This window comes from Procambarus clarkii, chromosome 2, assembly GCF_040958095.1.
Source record: "Procambarus clarkii isolate CNS0578487 chromosome 2, FALCON_Pclarkii_2.0, whole genome shotgun sequence".
Classification (NCBI taxonomy): domain Eukaryota; kingdom Metazoa; phylum Arthropoda; class Malacostraca; order Decapoda; family Cambaridae; genus Procambarus; species Procambarus clarkii.
Window position 1 is genome coordinate 30544496 of NC_091151.1, and position 19816 is coordinate 30564311.

General features: G+C 34.8%; 1 protein-coding gene across 1 annotated transcript; it reads left to right on the forward strand.

Moving 5' to 3' along the window:
* Positions 1 to 829: 829 nt before the first annotated feature.
* LOC123747760 (uncharacterized) lies at positions 830 to 1999 on the forward strand. Its single transcript, XM_045729975.2, has 3 exons — positions 830 to 988; positions 1080 to 1196; positions 1793 to 1999. The coding sequence occupies exons 1-3, from the start codon at positions 916 to 918 to the stop codon at positions 1915 to 1917; spliced, it is 315 nt and encodes a 104-aa protein (XP_045585931.2). The 5' UTR covers positions 830 to 915; the 3' UTR covers positions 1918 to 1999.
* The last annotated feature ends 17817 nt before the right edge of the window (positions 2000 to 19816 follow it).

The following is a 19816-nucleotide window of genomic DNA, read 5'->3' on the forward strand; positions in this document are numbered from 1 at the left end:
TGATAACAGATTACATGGAATGAAAAAAAAAAAAAAAGATGAGAGAAAATTATAGGTACAGTATATTAAAGCACATAGGTAGCTATGATTGATTGCAATGACAGCTTAAAATGGTAGTTGACAACAAATTGGTAGGCACAATACAGCAGAAACAATATAAGATTGATTGCAATGACAGCTTGAATGGTAGTTGACAAAAATTGGTAGTCACAATATAGCATATGGCTAGCACATAAAAGAAGACAGCAATGAACACAATGATAAGGTTGTTGTAAGCATTACTAGCATTGTATTACTAGCATCATAAGCATTGTAAGCAGAACACAATGATGTAAGCATTACTTTGAAACTAAAAAATTGCATATATTGAGTTGCTTTAAAAATATTCCAAATTAGTGCTAAAATTAGCATGTAACAGTTTATTTCGACTTTTCAGGAAAAAATATTGTGCTGGTGGCCACAGAGCAGGCATACAGTTAGTGCCCAAAATCACGAAAAGCCAGACACGACAAATTGGCGAGTGCATGTCGTATCAACAACTGGTAGGTATTAAATTTATAATTATTAAGATTTAAGATACAAGACACCTATTCATTCATTCACCATAACTTTAACACTGCAGACAAAAACAGCATTATAATTATATTTTAATCACAAGATGGGTTTCCTCATAGCTACTTAAGACTTTTGTGCCCCAGTTATAAGTTCCAAATCATGTACGTCGTTTTATTAAACATCTCTTTAGGAAGCTGATTTAAGTTATTTCTTAGTGTTCACTACTCTACTAGGTAACGATAAATATATATCTCGCTGATATATTACTAATTATATTCAATTATTACAGATGATTTTGACGTTGCAAAACGAAGATGCTTAGCTGCGGAAGACACTTCAAATGTCGAAACTGAAGACGATATGGGCTATCCTCGACAACGAAAAAGGAAACCATGCTTCAAATATGAAGAAGAGAATTCCGAGAATAACAAACGTAAGCATTGATAACCTACTACAGTAATTTAAAAAAAATTTGCAACTTGAAAAATGCCATTCAATACATTAAGCAATTTAAATAATTTCAGGCAATCATCACTCGTCTCAATCCAAGAAGAAGTGTTCGCCATCTTCATATGAGAATACACCTTCAAAAGAAATAAGTCCTCCGCAAATACCATATTATTCTGGTATATTAAGTGAATGTAAGGATTAGTAGTAAATAACATTAAAAGTTCTAAATTGATATTTAACTATGCTTCCTTTGTTTGGTTATTTATGCTTTTGGTTTAAAAAAAAACTAAAAACTGCTCTAAACTTAGTTCTTGCTGTTTTTTTTTTTTTTTTTTTTTTTTAATTCCTTCTGGAAGTACTAGAAGCTTTGAGTAATTTTTATGCTTATCTGGAATTTCTGTATAGAAATATGTGTTTATTTCTAATTGTTTAATATTAAGTATATTATTCTTTTATGTGCATATGGGGTCTAGTGAACTTTTCCCACTTTGTCTAGCAGGTGCTTTTCACTTGTCACAGTTCAGGGAAATTTTGGTTTTCCTTTGATCTAGTCACTAGAAACAAGCAGGTTTGTTATTACTTTTCTTTTTGTTTGTCCCTTACGTGTTAATTTGTCCTTTATCTTACCTTTACCTTACGTGTTAATTTGTCCCTTACCTTAAGTTAATTTTTAAAATATGTATCTCATATTGACCCCCACCTCTCTCATGTTAGTTCAAACTATATTAAAGTCTTAAAAATATATTTTGGTTAACAAGTGTTTGAAATAAGCATAACTCCTTTTCAGCTAATAGAACAGTCCTACAAAAGCCGTCTCCAGTGAAGACTACACTTCACAATACACCTTCAACGCCATCAGTATTTCCTCATGAAGGTAATAAGTTAATTTTTAAAATGTGTATTTCATGTTGACCCCCACCTCTCTCATGTTAGTTCAAACTATATTAAAGTCTTAAAAATATTATTTGGTTAAAAAGTGTTTGAAATAAACATAACTCCTTTTCATCTAATAGAACAGTCCTACAAAAGCAGTCTCCAGTGAAGACTACACTTCACAATACACCGTTGACGCCATCAGTATTTCTTCATGAAGGTAATAAGTAATTATTTAAAATATATATCATGTTGACCCACTCTCTCATGTTGACCCTCATTCTCTCTCTCATGTTGACCTCCCTTTTCTCATGTTGAAATTTGTTTTGTTAATTTTGTTCTGTCACCTCTTCTTATTCTGTGTGTATGTGTCTGTCTGTCTCTGTATGTCTCTCTATCTTTCTTTTCTTTCTTTTTCTTTATTTATTTCTTTCTTTTCTTTTTTCTTCTCTTCTCATGTTGGCCCTCCTCTCTCTCATGATAACCCCCCCCCGCCTCTCTGATGTTGGCTCACCCTCTTTCTGATGTTGGGTAGTTTAAATGTGATGTAGACATATAGTATAACTTATAATATTAGTATGCAGTAGTAAAAGCTCATGAAATTTGTTGATTATACAGTACAGTAGTTAGATTTTAATAGCTAAATCTTGCAATCTTAAAGACAATGAGCTGGTCACGCCAAGTACTTCAGTCGTTAGGACTCCAAGGTCAAGGAATTTATTCGACCCAAAGTCACCAGACAAGAACGATAGGAGTTTGAAAGAAATGATGCAGAATATGAGTAAGTTTTAAAAGTTTAATTAATTTATTATGTAGCCTATAACCTATATGTACCCTATGGGTGATAGGCATAAGTTTCATGTTCAAGTAGACTGCAAACTGAGCAGGTTAGATTGCTGAATTTGCTTCCAATTATATAAGCAGTTTCATAATTACTAAGAAATTATCCCATTATCTATCACATCAGTCATAGCCTACTTTTTGGGTGCTTTCTCAGTGTCAGTTATTTTAAAATATACTTTATAATGCTTTTATTTTAAATGTACATTCAAGATATGTAATATAATAGCATGTACACTTTCTATATACTGTATAAATTTCCAGGTAACATGTTGCAGGCCATATACACTGAAGTGAATGAACTGAAAAGTGATGTGAATGAACTGAAAAGTGATGTGAAGATATTAAAAGCAACTTTGACTACAAAAGAAACAGACAAGATCATAGAAGATCTAATACCAAATCCTATTGCTGCAGAAGGTGATCTTAATGTTCTCAATAGGAAGTTAGCGGAATCGAGTTTCAGAACAAAATTTGTAAGTGGTATTTTAACAGTAATGTTTCCTTCAATTTTTCATCTTAAATATTACAGATATTTGCTAATTTTCAAATTAAAATTTTTTGATAGTTCATGCAGAAAAGATAAAATTGCTAAATAATAAGAATAATGATATAATCTTGTTTATATAGGATAGGATAAAATATAACACTTATGTATTTGTAAATTATGTAATATTAACACAGAGTCTTTCACACTCTCCTGAGTGCTTTCTCAAGGTCTTGAGTGTATGGTTAGGATGAGGCTTACATTTCAACGACTATATTTCTCTTGCTAATTTTGTTAGTCGTTGAGATGTATCTCTTCATAACACACACACTTATCTGCTTGATGGGGGTCTGGGAGTTCTTCTACTCCCCAAGCCCGGCCCGAGGCTAGGCTTGACTTGAGAACTTTGGTCTAGTGCTTGGTGATTGTGGGGATTATCATAGAGGATTACATGCTGTTATGGAAATAGTCAACTAGAGGGTTATTTTGTAGACCCAGGTCAATATTGAAATCACCTCCTAGAATGATGTGATTTTTGTTGAGATGTTATTTATGATAAGATGCCTTATCATAAGTTATGATATATATATATATATATATATATATATATATATATATATATATATATATATATATATATATATATATATATATATATATATATATATATATATATATATATACATATATATATATATATATATATATATATATATATATATATATATATATATATATATATGTTGTACCTAGTAGCCAGAACGCACTTCTCAGCCTACTATGCAAGGCCTGATTTGCCTAATAAGCCAAGTTTTCATGAATTAATTGTTTTTCGGCAACCTAACCTACCTAACCTAACCTAACCTAACTTTTTCCGCTACCTAACCTAACCTAACCTATAAAGATAGGTTAGGTTAGGTTAGGTAGGGTTGGTTAGGTTAGGTCATATATCTACGTTAATTTTAACTCTAATAAAAAAAATTGACCTCATACATAATGAAATGGGTAGCTTTATCATTTCATAAGAAAAAAATTAGAGAAATTATATTAATTCAGGAAAACTTGGCTTATTAGGCAAATCGGGCCTTGAATAGTAGGCCGAAAATTGCGTTCTGGCTACTAGGTACGACATATATATATATATGTTTCATTGAATATGACCGCATATTCTGTATTTATTATTTTCTGGTTTAGGGCTTCTATCCCTCTAACTATTTTCTTAGCATCAGGGCTTAATTGAAATAGGAGTTCTCCAAAACTCATTTTCGTACTTTTAAGGTGAAGAAAAGAAGTGATTTACTATAGAGTGTATTACACTTATTTATATAATTTGCACGACGTTTCGAACCTCCATGGTTCATTCTCAAGTGAACAGATCTTACAATACTAGTTGATTTTATACCCGCACTGGGTCAGGTGATAATACAATGAAGGTGAAAACATGGGGGGATACATAAGGGATAAATGTGAGGTGAAACATAGAGGCTGCAGAAGGCTTATTGGCCCATACGAGGCATCTCCAATCTAAACAAAGATTAATCCAGTGTAATTGGCATGTTATGTTGGACATTGTCTTCTGTGTTGGCATCGATATGTTCTTGTCTTGTCCTTACTCTCATGGTAGGTAGAGTAAATAGTTCCGTGATTTGGGTGTTCATGGTAGGTCGCTCTATTCTTATGTGAATTGCCTCAAGAATTTGTAATCTTCTTGCATCTTGGGTTTTGTCTATTATGCAAGTATTCTTGTTCAACATTTCTCTTGTTAGAAACATTTCTCTTGTTTTCTCTTGTTGTTCTCTCTAAGAGAACTAACTCTAAGAGAACTCTCTAAGAGTATTGTAAGATCTGTTCACTTGAGAATGAACCATGGAGGTTCGAAACGTCGTGCAAATTATATAAATAAGTGTAATACACTCTATAGTAAATCACTTCTTTTCTTCACCTTAAAAGTACGAAAATGAGTTTTGCAGAACTCCTATTTCAATTAAGCCCTGATGCTAAGAAAATAGTTAGAGGGATAGAAGCCCTAAACCAGAAAATAATAAATACAGAATATGCGGTCATATTCAATGAAACATGTTTGAAAGAAAACCTGCTGCCAGTATACACCAATATATATATATATATATATATATATATATATATATATATATATATATATATATATATATATATATATATATATATATATATATATATATATATATATATATATATATATATATATATATATGTATATGTATACATACACATACATACACATACATACATACATACACACATACATACATACATACATACATACATACATACATACATACATACATACATACATACATACATACATACATACATACATACATAAATAAATAAATAAATAAATATGTTTATTCAGGTAAGGTACATACATACAAGTGATGTTACATTAATGGATTGATATATAGATAGAGCTAGTACATACAATGCCTAAAGCCACTATTACGCAATGCGTTTCGGGCAAGAAAAACATTAATATCTAGAACTTAATACTAATTGAGCATAAAGAATAAAAAGTGTTGAAAACAAATACAAATAAAGATAAAAAAAGGGGGAACATGACTGAAAAAGCAGCACAAATACAATAGGTTGACAAACAGTGTTGATTAAAAAAATAATAATAATAATAAAATAAAATAACAGACATGGGTTGACAATAAAGGAGTGAGGTGGGTTACAGGGAATTTATTAGGTAGTGTATAGTTTTTATCTTAAACTGGTTGAGAGAGGTACTGTCTTTAACATGGTTGGGAAGGTCATTCCACATCCTGGGCCCCTTGATTTGTAGAGCATTTCTGGTTTGATTAAGTCGTACTCTAGGAATATCAAAACTGTATTTATTTCTGGTGTGGTGCTCATGGGTTCTGTTACAACCTTCTATGAAGCTTTTGAGATCAGGATTGGCATTACAATTTAGCGTTTTGTATATGTATAGTACACATGAGAGAATGTGCAGTGACTTAATGTCTAACATATTCAGGGATTTGAATAGGGGTACCGAGTGATGTCTGGGGCCAGAATTGGATATTGTCCTAATAGCAGCTTTGTGTTGAGTAAATAGAGGACGTAAGTGATTTTGGGTAGTAGAGCCCCAAGCACAAATACCATAGTTGAGATATGGATAGATAAGGGAGTAATAGAGAGTAACCAGGGCAGGGCGGGGTACATAATATCTGATCTTAGAAAGAATGCCAACAGTTTTTGAAACTTTTTTTGATATATTTAGAATGTGACCCTGGAAATTCAGCTTGTGGTCGATGAGAACGCCAAGGAATTTGCCATCTAATTTGTTACAAATTTGGGTATTGTTTATTTTGAGATTTATCTGATTAGAGGATTTATTGCCAAACAGAATATAAAACGTTTTGTCAATGTTAAGGGTGAGTTTGTTGGCAGTTAGCCAAAGATGGACTTTCTCTAGCTCAGTATTTACTGTGGCATTTAGAGCAAGGGGGTCAGGACTGGAGTAAATGAAGGTTGTGTCGTCAGCAAATAGAATTGGTTTGAGTATATATATACATACATATATCAAAATTACTAGTGTACTACATTTTTGTTGTTGCTTTTAGGTGTTGCTTGTAACCAGTGTACGTGGGTCTGATTGTGCAACTACGGTTCGAAGAATGATGAAGAAGATAGGAACAAACGGCCTTTGGTCATTATACAGCCTAAAAGGACAAAAGAAGAAATTAGCATTTCTAGAAAAACAAGAACTATATAATGTTATTTTAAGTAAGTAACAAAAAAATTAAATAATTTTTTTTTATTTAAAATTCACTAAAAAATTAAAATTTTAAGTTCAAATTAAGTATAAATGATTATATTTCTATCACTTGCTCTTAAGATTGTTTCATTTAATAGAGGTTGGTCATAATTGTTCTCTGCTGCTAGTACTGTAGAACTGACTGACTTAGCTATGGGAAAATGTAAACTTAATTGGTTTATCCTTTACAGTATTTTGCAGTTTATTTCATGATCCTGTGGTTAATACTTGCATAAATAGTAGATTGCAAAATGCATTTTTATATCATTAGTATTAAATAATAATAATAATGTAAATAATTGACTTTTAAACAACGTACAATTCATTGGTCGGTGAGATTATATTAGTAATATTTTTTCATTCTTGCAAAGCCTCAATAAAGCCGTTAACATGTTAATATAAACTTGATCACCTTCCACTTTTTTTCTCATGTGCTACCTACATGTACGAAACCTTATTCCTAAATGCATATTTTGTTCTGAAACTTGTCTTTTATATGTTGTGTATCACCATCTCTGGAGAGTTTTATCTGATGTGTAAATTACTTTTAATTTTACAGAATATTATTGTTATACAGAATTTGTTATATAAATAACTGTTAATTTTACAGAATCATCTATCAACGCACATCCGCAAGTTAAGGTGGAAGACGTGACCTTTCAAATTTCTGAAGTACTTAAACATGCTCCAAACAGGCCTGGTGGATCTATGTACAAGGTAAAATCATTTAAATTTTTTTTGTTTTCACTAATTATCTGTTTATATATATATATATATATATATATATATATATATATATATATATATATATATATATATATATATATATATATATATATATATAAATATATATATATATATATATATATATATATCGTACCTAGTAGCCAGAACACACTTCTCAGCCTACAATGCAAGGCCTGATTTGCCTAATAAGCCAAGTTTTCATGAAATAATTGTTTTTCGATTACCTAACCTACCTAACCTAACCTAACTTTTTCGGCTATCTAACGCAACCTAACCTATAAAGATAGGTTAGGTTAGGTAGGGTTGGTTAGGTTCGGTCATATATCTACGTTAATTTTACCTCCAATAAAAAAAATTGACCTCATATATAATGAAATGGGTAGCTTTATCTTTTCATAAGAAAAAAATTAGAGAAAATATATTAATTCATGAAAACTTGGCTTATTAGGCAAATCGGGCCTTGCATAGTAGGCTGAGAAGTGCATTCTGGCTACTAAGTACGACATATATATATATATATATATATATATATATATATATATATATATATATATATATATATATATATATATATATATAGATATATAGATAGATATATAGATAGATAGATAGATAGTCAGTGTCAGACCACGGAGGAAAATTGAAACAAGAATTTTTCCGATGCAGGAACCACACACAGGCCCAAACATGGATAATCATAGCATAAAAATAGTAAATATTTACAATGAATTAGTGAGACAAATGTGTTCCAATGATCCTACTTAAATCGCCCTTTAATTGATCTATTAAAAATGGATCTAAGTTATATAAACCGCTGCTAATGTTCAATTTACTTTCTTTTGTGATCTGTATCAAAGCAGATCCAATTATGTTTCTGTTATAAGTACTTTTACAATTCATTATTGAAGAAGCCATCTCCCAATCTATGTTTGGGCCTGTGTGTGGTTGCTGCATCGGATGGGCCAATAGGCCCTCTGCAGTGTCCACGTATTGTACCTCGCCTCACTCCACCATTCTCTCCTGCCTATTTATGTCCAGTTCTCGACCTGTAAATCCACTCATTCTGAAGATGTCCTAATGTCCGAAGATGTCCTAATGTCTTAACAGCAAGTGTTTCTGTCAAATTCCTTAAGGAAATATCTGAGTTCCCCATTATGACCTCTCCACAAATCAGGTTTTTCAACTGCTTCAAGCTCATTTTCTTCCAGATTATAATGCATTGCATACTTTAGTCCCAAAAAGACATGGTCACTTTTACCCAAGGGAGGGAGGTACTGAATGATAAATCTCTCCTCTTTCCTGGTAAATACAATATCCAGCATGGAGGGAACATCCCCTTCCCTCATATATATATATATATATACATGCAATTGACGATCACAAAACACTGATCATTTTATGCGGAAAATCCACAGAGAAATATGAAATGAGGTGAACGTTTCGGCTTTGTTAAAGCCTTTGTCAACACCAGACTCAATCAGTCTGGTGTTGACAAAGGCTTTAACAAAGCCGAAACGTTCACCTCATTTCATATTTCTCTGTGGATTTTCCGCATATATATACATATATATATATATATACATATATACATATATATATATATATATATATATATATATATATATATATATATATATATATATATATATATATATATATATATATATATATTTGTGTGTGTGTAATTTATATAAACAAATAAATATTAATTAATTTTGTTAATATCTTTTCAGGGAAAACTTGCAAGTACGATTCGTATACAAGAGGGGCAACAAGAGGCAGAGGATGTCTACTAAGAAAATTCACAATTAAGTGTTTATCCTCACTCTTGATATTTGGTCTTCTCTGGTCTCTTTATTTTCTCTCCTCACAAATGTCCCTTTTGTTTTAATTTCTTTTACGTTTCTCTCCTGTTTTTCTTGTCTCTTTTTATCTCTCCTTTCCTCCTCTCTTCTAACACCTCTCGTTTTCTGTCTCTTCTAGCTTCTCTCTTCCTTTACTTTTTACATTTGTGGAATTCACTTGCGTCGTTTTTATCTTGTATCTTTTTCTTATCTTGTCTTTCTCTTCCCCTTCTCTTCAATGTTCTCTCATTTCTCTCTCCCCTCTCTGTTGTTTCTATTCTGTCTTCTCTCCCCTTGCCTTAATTTTGTTCTGTCTCCTCTCTTCTTGCATGGTGCTAACATTTGAATAAATGATTTATAATTTGTATTTTTAGTCATAGAAAAACTATAGTGTTATGTTATATAGTATATAGTGTATACTCAGGAAATTTTACTTGTTTTAGTTTTAAGTAACAATAACTGCTTGTGACGTCAGATTGATCTCAGCATGACATGAATCACAGCCTGCTTGATCATGAATTGTTTGAAGGTGCTTAATTGTCAAGTTCTCTTGAATAATATATATTTTGTCTCTCTTTTCTTTCTATCTTTCTTTTTCTTTCTCTTTCTTTCTTTCTCCTTTGTTTTCTTTCTTTCTTTCTTTCTCTTTCTTTTTCTCTTTCTTTCTCTTTCTACATGAATATTATACTTGACTGTGTTTACATTCACTTGTAGATTTTTATTTTTAGTTAATTAGTCCTAAACTTTTGATTTATAGATTTTTATTTTTAGTCACAGAAAAACTATAATGTTATATGTATACTCGGGAAATTTTACTTGTTTTAGTTTTAAGTAACAATAACTGCTTGTAACGTCAGGCTGATCTCACTCAGCATGACATGAATCACAGGCTGCTTGATCACGAAATCTATTGTGTTCACATATTGCTTATATAGATTTTTACTTTTATATTCTATTATAGATATAGTCTATATATTTCGAGCTATTACATATATTTTGTTGTATTACTCAATCTTAAATAAATATAATATTTTAATTCTCTTTTTGTACCCTATTTATTTGTAATTTACACGTACATATATAGGATGTCCATTTCTTTCTCAGATATGTCTTCTTTCTTTCTCTCCCTTTCTATTTCAGATATAATTTAAAAAATTATTATACCCTGATTTACCCTAAATGTTTTAATGTAGGTAATTAAAAGATTATAAAAAGGTTTTTTAAATGTTATTTATTTACGTTCTAAGGTCGTATAAAAAAATTCTCAAAAAACATTTTTAAAACGTAATTATAAACGTGCTGAAAACAATGAAATGTCGTTTTTAGAACGTTTTAAAAACGTGAAAATGTTTGCTGGGTATGAACCAGTGCTGATAGATACACGAGCCTTGCTAGACTACGACACGTAACATTTGATAGTTGTGGTGGTCAGTGGTGATGGTGATAGTGGTTGTTGATGGTTATAGTGGTTGATGTCGGAAAATCCGACATACATAATAACATAAGTTACCCATTAAAGAAAATGAGAACGGGTATTCTGTGACGTCATTCAACAAGCCATATATTATATTTCTCATTTCTTTTTAAACCTCAGTCTATTATTTATACTTAATAAAAAAGTGTTCACTAGGACAGAATATGATTTCCAACACCAGGAATATAGCTTAACTTTCTATTCCTTAATCATAAATAGAACCACCAAATAATTTAGGACGTCTCCCCAAAGGAGACATCACATTCACAACTGCAACTTGTAAACACAGTGAGGAAGCACTCCCTGACAAATTTTACAACACATAAAGGTTGGACTCCTGGTTCAACCTAGATGCCGAGTGGACGTCTGGTTACCTCCTCCGTCTGGGAGCCGCTGGATCACATCCTGTTTTTGCGTTTTGGCTTTGCTACTGCCGTTTGGCATCCGTCTTCAACGGTCCAATTGTATGACGCCTGGCGCACATATCGCCTTGGGTCATGGGATTGTTGATAGATTTTTTTTTGCATGTTCTGGCTGGTTCTCCCGGTGAGGTGACGGTGTTCGGGGTCTGGCTTGGCCTAGAGGTGCAGGGGGTTGGCGGGTCTTGGTGGGTTCCTGGTATGCCCTCAGCTGTGGTGGGCGGCTGGCTTCTGCTCTGCCGGAGGACACTGGATGACTTTTTGCGTTTTAGTTGGGGACAGAGTTTTGGTTTTGCTACCTAGCTGGTGTTCTCTGTGTGGAGCGGGGCCGGTGCTTGTCACCCTGAGGGACTCCTGGGACTCCCCAATCATCTGCCTGACTGTGCGTTTATTTGCTGTATGGCTTATTAGTTTCTAGTGATTGGCGTCACTCGTTTAGCATTTTGGCTTGGCGTTTCACCTTTCCTGGCTTCGCGATTCACCCTTAAAGGGTACGCTGGGGCGCATCCGATCCCACGATTGTCGTCGCCCCTAAATCAACCTCAACAACAACAACAACAACAACACATAAAGGTTCTTTCTCCGAGCTTCGATACAGGATCCTCTACGATCTGCCCAACTGAAGATCTCATGAACAAAGGGAAGAACAATTTTCAGTATTTCTGTTGCATTTAATACTAGCCATTATTATTATTGTAGGAAATATCATTAAGACATGGGATTAAATCCCAAAACAAAATGAGTTTACTCGGCATAACACATACATACATGACATATTCCATGTCATACTTATATGTTTAGGGAACCATTATTAATTCCTTACACTCGGCAGGTAACTGTGAGTTTGAGTTACAAGAAGCTGAGCAGACCAATATAACTGTGATTGCAGTCACTAGCTATACATCAAGCCTTGTAGGCCTCCAGATAACCACCATTATGTGACACTCTGAGGCACAGGTCCACACCCAATTCTGATCCTACAATTACACAGCCTTAGCAATCCCCACCAACAGTATCAGCTAAGGCCCCCCCTTTTATTTTATACTGTAGATAGATTAACTATAAGTATAATTACAGTAGATTAGACCACCATATGTGGTATGATTTATAATTTATATGTTAAAGACTAGGTAAACAATTTGTGGTCTATGAAGGATCCACCTCAAAGTGGTTTAAGCTACAAATTGTCCCCCCAACTGTGTGTGAAATATTTTAGCAGCCTGAATCAAAATATATACAGTCCACTACTAACTAATTAGGAACTAACTCAGAAGAAAAATAATCAAATAAAAATAATATAATATTAAAGTCAATTAAAAAATAAAAATAAAGTAAATATTTGAATATTCACAGAATAAAGACAATTAAAGCTTGCTAGGATTTTCCCACATAGCTTTGGTTCTTTGAACCTAGATACAAGATCCTGTTAGGATCAGATGTCTACCATAAGTTTATCAAAGGAAAGGAAGAGAAACAAGGTATGAACTTGTTGCCATCTGCAGGTGGCTATTTGCTAACAGGCCCAGTATTACGATTAAAGCAACCCGCACCTGTAGACCACCAACATGCCAACCCAGTAATGGTTGCATGACTAGAACAGTCTCCACTGCAATTCAGAGACATGTCTGAGGATGAGCTTGATCCCCCTGTTCATAAACTATGGGACCTGGCAACTCTCGGCATTGTCCCTGAACTACCTAGTCTAGATGACGACTAAACTTACAAACAATAACTAGGCTCAGTTCTCTACAAAGATAATCAATACTGGGTCAGGTTATCATGGAAGCTGAATCACCCTCAGCTACCCGTCAACCATTTTATGGCACAAAACCAATTAAAGTTACAGGTGTTGTGCTTACAAAGACATCCTGAGAACTTGAAATTGCACCATGAAATAATCAAGAAGCAACTCGATGACAAATTTATCAAAGTTGTCACAAATGATAACCCAAAGGAAGGACACTACCTGCCACACCATCCTGTACTGAAAAATTCAGCTACTACCCCACTATGGACAGTATTTAATTGCAGTGCTAAGACAAAGCAGAATAGTGTTTCCTTAAATGACTGCCTCCAAACTGGCCCTAGCCTGACACAAAGGCTGTACGATGTGCTGTTAAAGTTCCACATCTGGACTTACGCATACACGGCAGACATCAGTAAAGCCTTCCTTAGGGTAGGTCTCCAAGAAGAAGACTGTAACTACACAAAGTTCCTATGGATTAAAAATAAAAAAAATCAGGTAAGGTACATACATACAAGAGATTTTACATAATTTGATCGATATACAGATGGAGCTAGTACATACAATGCCTAAAGCCACTATTACACAAAGCGTTTCGGGCAGGAAAAACATTAATGACTAAAACTTAATACCAATTGAGTATAAAGAATAAAATGTGTTGAGAACAAATAAAAATAAAGATAAAAAAGGGGGAACATGGCTGAAAATGCAGCATGGATCCTAATGATCCAAGGATCCTAAGGATCCTAATGATCCAAACAGTGAATTAATCACTTACAGGTTTGCGTCTGTTTTGTTTGGTGCCACGTCTTCCCTCTTTCTGCTTCAAGCTACCTTTGACACGCACTTGAAGAAGTCCAATAGCCCAAATAAAACAGAAATTAGCAATAACTTGTATGTGGACAATTTCCAAGGAACAACCAGCAGTGGGTGTAAACTGCTGAACATATACCACGAGGCCAATCAAGAATTACTGGGAGCAAATATGCCTCTCCAGTCATGGGTCTCCAACAATACAAAATTAAATCAACTGATCGAAACTGATTTTCCTGATTACCAGGTACCCGAGAAGACAAAATTACTAGGCGTCGAATAGGATACGACAGCAGATCAGTTGACAATCAAGTCGGTGGAGCCAAATACCACCAACCTAACAATGAGAAAATTACTCTCACAAGTCAGCATACCCTTTGACCCATTGGGACTATTACGTCCATCTTAATTAATGGGAAGTTGATAATGCAGGAATGTTGGCAACAAAAGATAGGCTGGGACTTTTTAGATAGGCTATAGATTAGATAGGCTTCTAACACCTACCTTACAAGAAAAATGGCAAGGGCTAGTGAAAGATTTAAGTATCCTAGAGTCTGTCAAGTTCCCTCAGAACACAGTAAATGAAAAGGAATCCATCAAGCTACATGTATTCTGTGATTCCTCAGGAAAGGCTTATGGCACAGTAGCTTACCTGGTCTCAAATGGGCAAACCAATATGCTCACATCAAAGGCCAGAATGGCACCATTAAAGAAACGATCATTGCCACAACTGGAATTAACAGCCTTACTGGTAGGAATAAGATTGGCTCATTATCTGATCAAGGACTTAAGGAACATCCACTTTGAAGAAACAGTGGTATGGTCAGATAATGAGGCAGTGCTACAGTGGGTTAAAAACCATAATAGTAAAAATCCTTGCATAAGTAACCGTGTTAAGGAAATACGAGGGTTGTTGGCAGGGTACAAACTGAGATATGTACCCACCAAAGAGAATCCAGCTGACTATCTCTCCCGAGGCCTGACTTTACAGCAATTAACAAAGGCGGAGATGTGGTTCAATGGACCTCAGTGGCTAGTCAGCGACCAGTGGCCAAAACAAAAGCCACAAGTCATTGTGACCAATGTCACTGTTCCCACAGAGAACCCAGAACTACCTTGGACTTTGGTAATTGATCCTAATCGGTACTCTGAACTGAACAAAGTAATAGGTGTCACCCAAGTGGTGTTTGATTTTCTAAAGAAAATAGGAATCAAGCATAAATTCCCTAGTGCCCTAAGTTACTGGATTCAAAAGAGCTCAGACAGACACATTCGGGACCGAATTTGACAGTGTCCCTAAGAAGCTACAAAATGATCTGGGTCTGCACTGGTACTGTACGTACCAGTACTAACATTGATAAGATTTGGACACTGATTAAGGCAGACACTGGGTCTGTTAGTACTGGTACTGTACGTACCAGTACTAACATTGATAAGATTTGGACACTGACTAAGGCAGACTCAATTAAATTTCGTTCCACGAAATCACCGCAATTGGTAATGCTTTTCGCTCCATCCCACTTAATAGTGTGATCACACAAACTCGTGTGTGGATACAATGCACTAAATGTTTAGGCAGTTCTAATACTATAAGCATGTTGGGACAACCGCAATTGTAAGGACTTTCCTGTTTGTCCAGAGTACACAAAATCACAATCATTGCAGGAACTCGAATACACACAACCTGCTGTACCAGGGGTATTTTGTATGAAATTGGACTTGATCGTACTATTAGTGAACACCATATTGATATTAAGTTTCTTAAAAACTGGGGAAAGTTTTTCGAGTCCAATCGCATAAGGTACCTCCAATGAGTTTCTAATTTCTGATTTCGCTTTGGGGACGTGAGTATAAAATGTATGCTTGGCTTGTCCGAACGAGCAATCTAAAAACCCCTTAGGGTATTGTAAACTCTTCCCAATTTCATATATTTTAGCAATCTCTTCGTAAAAAAACTCAGGGCTGCACACCCTCAAAGCTCGAAGAAACATTCCTGAAAATACTCTCAGTTTAACTTTACTATGATGATTTGAATAATAATGAACATATAACCCTATGTTGGTAAGTTTCCTATACACATTACATTTGATTTTTCTATTGACTTAATGAATCAAAATGTCCAAAAACGGTAGAGTACCATTCTCCTCATTCTCACATGTGAATTTTATTGAAGGTACCAAAGAATTAACTCCATTAAGAAAAACTGTTTGGTCTTGGTCACACAACCATAAGCCCAAAATATCATCAACATACCTAAACCTAACTACATCACCGGTCTCCGTGGTGTAGTGGTAAGACACTCGCCTGGCGTTCCGCGAGCGCTTTGTCATGGGTTCGTATCCTGGCCAGGGAGGATTTACTGGGCGCAAATCCTTAACTGTAGCCTCTGTTTAACTCAATAGTAAAATGTGTACTCGGTTGTAAAAACGATTCTTCGTGGTGGGGATCGTATTCCAGGGACCTGCCCGAAATGCTACTCGTACTAGTGGCTGTACAAGAATGTAACAACGCTAGTATATATCTAAAAAAAAAAAAAAAAAAAATTAGCAGGGATAATCCTGGATTATCCCTATTATGACTATCTCCTTGTTCTCACGAAGGCTCTTAGCTGTCGCTTTGAGCTCGGGGGACAGTATGGTGCTTCTGTAGTTGCCTCGATTCTTTCCGCCTTCTGCAATAAGTTCTGCTTGTAAGGTGTCTTTGATGGTGACCTTCTTTTGTGTCTTGAGGTCGAATATGTCGTCTAACAGGATCTCAAAATTCCGGGCCATCTCACTTGGTCTGGACATAACGTGACAGTTTATACCCAGATTTAGGAAAGTGACTTGGTCCTCAGTGAGGCTGATTCCAGCAAGGTTCAGGAAGCCGTCTCTTGGTCGTGGAATTGCCAAAGGTCCTCCATATAATGTTGTTAGTTTCTTGATTATCCTGGTTTCGGTACTGTGGTGATGTCGATCTGTAAGGATGTCGAGGAACATCGACGAAAATCTCCCTACTCGTATTTTTATTTTTTATTTTATTTATTTTATTTATATATATACAAGAAGGTACATTGGGTTTGTGAGAATACATTGGATAGTACAGTAATTACATTCTTGTAAAGCCACTAGTACGCACAGCGTTTCGGGCAGGTCCTTAATCTAGCAGATAATATTAAGTAGGTAAGTTCAATCAGAATTGATAAATGAAAGATACATTACAAGAGAAAAATGAGATGAGAGAGATAAGTAAGTATATTAAAGCACATTGTTACAGCTTGATTAGTAATTTAAACAAGATTAATAGACACCATACAGCAGATTGACAGCACATATAAGACAGCAATGATCACAATGGTAAAGATGTTCAGAATGGGTACATAAAGATTGGGAGACTGGGTAGCAAAAGATACAGATAAACAAGATTTATAAACACCACACAATAGAATGGCAGCACATATAAGAAAACAGCAATGATCTCAATGGTAAAGATGTTCAAATTGGGAACAAAAAGGTTGGGAGATTGGGTAGCAATAGATACAGTGCAATTTTAAGGCAAAAAGAGAAAAACTATGAAGATGAAATTAGGTACTTTTTAGTATTGATTTTGAATGATGTAAAAGTTGGACAGCTTTTCAATTCAGTAGGGAGTGAATTCCATAAACTGGGTCCCTTTATTTGCATAGAGTGTTTACACAAATTAAGTTTAACTCTGGGGATATCGAAGAGATATTTATTTCTGGTGTTGTGATAATGGGTCCTATTACATCTGTTCAGGAAGAGTTTCAGACAAGGATTTGCATTTAAGAATAGGGTTTTGTAAATGTAGTTGACACAAGAGAATTTGTGGAGTGAGATTATGTTTAGCATGTTTAGGGAGTTAAACAAGGGGGCTGTGTGTTGTCTGAAAGCAGAATTTGATATTATTCTGATAGCAGATTTTTGCTGGGTGATGATGGACTTGAGGTGGTTTGCAGTGGTTGAACCCCATGCACAGATACCATAGTTGAGATAGGGATAGATTAGTGCATAATATAGAGAGATGAGAGCAGAGTTAGGAACATAATATCTGATTTTGGAGAGTATACCAACTGTTTTAGAGACTTTCTTAGTTATGTGTTGTATGTGGGTACTGAAGTTGAGTCTCTTGTCTAGGAATATGCCAAGAAACTTTCCATCATTTTTATTGCTAATGTTTACATTGTCAATCTGAAGCTGAATTGTATTTGTAGATTTGCTTCCAAATAGGATGTAGTAGGTCTTTTCTATGTTAAGTGTTAGTTTGTTGGTTGACATCCATAAGTGGACTTTTTTTAGTTCATTATTAACAACATCATTTAGTGTATGTGGATTGGGGTTGGAGTAAACGAGGGTAGTATCATCAGCAAACAAAATAGGTTTCAGAATGTTAGAGACATTAGGCAGATCATTAATGTATATAAGAAATAGTAGGGGTCCCAAGATGCTGCCCTGAGGCACTCCAACGGTTATTGGTAGAATGGGAGAGATTATATTATTGATGGCTACACATTGGTGTCTATCACTAAGATAGGATTAGATATAGTCCAGTGCATGGCCTCGGATTCCAAAATGATGGAGTTTACATAAGAGGTAATCGTGATTAACAGTATCAAAGGCCTTTCTCAGGTCAATGAAGAGTCCAATTGGAAACTCATTTTTGTCAAGGGCAGAGTAAATTATATCAAGGAGACTAATAATTGCATCGTTGGTACTCTTTTGAGAGCGGAAGCCAAACTGACAGGGGCTAAGAATGTCGAATTTTACGAGATAGGAGTAGAGCTGTTTGTAGATAATTTTTTCAAATATTTTTGATAGTATGGGTAGGTTCGATATTGGTCTGTAGTTGTTTATGTCTGACGGATTACCTCCTTTATGAACTGGCGTTACTCTTGCGTTTTTAAGGATATCAGGGAAGGTATGACACTCAAGGGATTTGTTGAACAGCAAAGCTATAGGTGGTGCAAGGGCATGAGAGGCGCTCTTGTATACAATGGATGGGATTTCACTGATGTTCCCAGCTTTGGTTTTTAGTGAGTGTATGATGGACACAACATCTGACGGGCTGACTGGTGAGAGGAGAAGAGAGTTTGGATAGCTGCCTGAGAGATATGTGTTGATATGTGTCTGAGTCTGTGGGATTTTACTTGCAAGGTTAGCACCAATCGATGAAAAGAAGCTATTAAATTCATTCGCCATTTCTAAGTCAGATGACAGTGTAAGGCCATCCTTAGAGCGTGTTATCTGGTTGTGGGAGTGTTGTTTAGTTCCCAGGATGTTAGAGATGGTATTCCATGTGCTTTTCATGTTGCCTTTTGCTTCTTTGAATCTAGTCTCATAATATGAAAGTTTTGCTTTTCTTATGATACTGGTAAGCACTGATGAGTACCTTTTAACTACTTCCATTGAAATTAGGCCACTCCTAAATTTCTTTTCGCATTCATGTTTTTTGTTGATTGATTTAATTATGCCACTTGTGAGCCACGGGTTATTTTTTCTTTTATCAGTTACTTGTTTGGTAAGGAGGGGACAGTGAGTGTTGTAGAGGCTTAGAGTTTTGGAGAGAAAGAGGTTAGTTGATGAGTTTAAGTCCTGTGAATTATTAAATTCAGATTCCCAGGTAATATTGTGAAGTGCATTAGAGAGATTGCCTAAAGCTGAATCACTATGTAGCCTGAATGAAAGTTTTTTGGTTTCTGGTGGTGATGTGTCAATGTTTGCTATGAGGAAAGTAGGATAGTGGTCAGTTGTTCTGTCATAAATTACCCCAGATGT

Bases quoted from the DNA above. Each gene is read 5' to 3' on its own strand.
- LOC123747760 (XM_045729975.2), top strand. From the start codon at position 916: ATGGGCTATCCTCGACAACGAAAAAGGAAACCATGCTTCAAATATGAA. The intron at 989-1,079 runs GTAAGCATTGAT...AAATAATTTCAG, and splicing joins GAATTCCGAGAATAACAAAC to GCAATCATCACTCGTCTCAA. The intron at 1,197-1,792 runs GTAAGGATTAGT...ACTCCTTTTCAG, and splicing joins TTCTGGTATATTAAGTGAAT to CTAATAGAACAGTCCTACAA.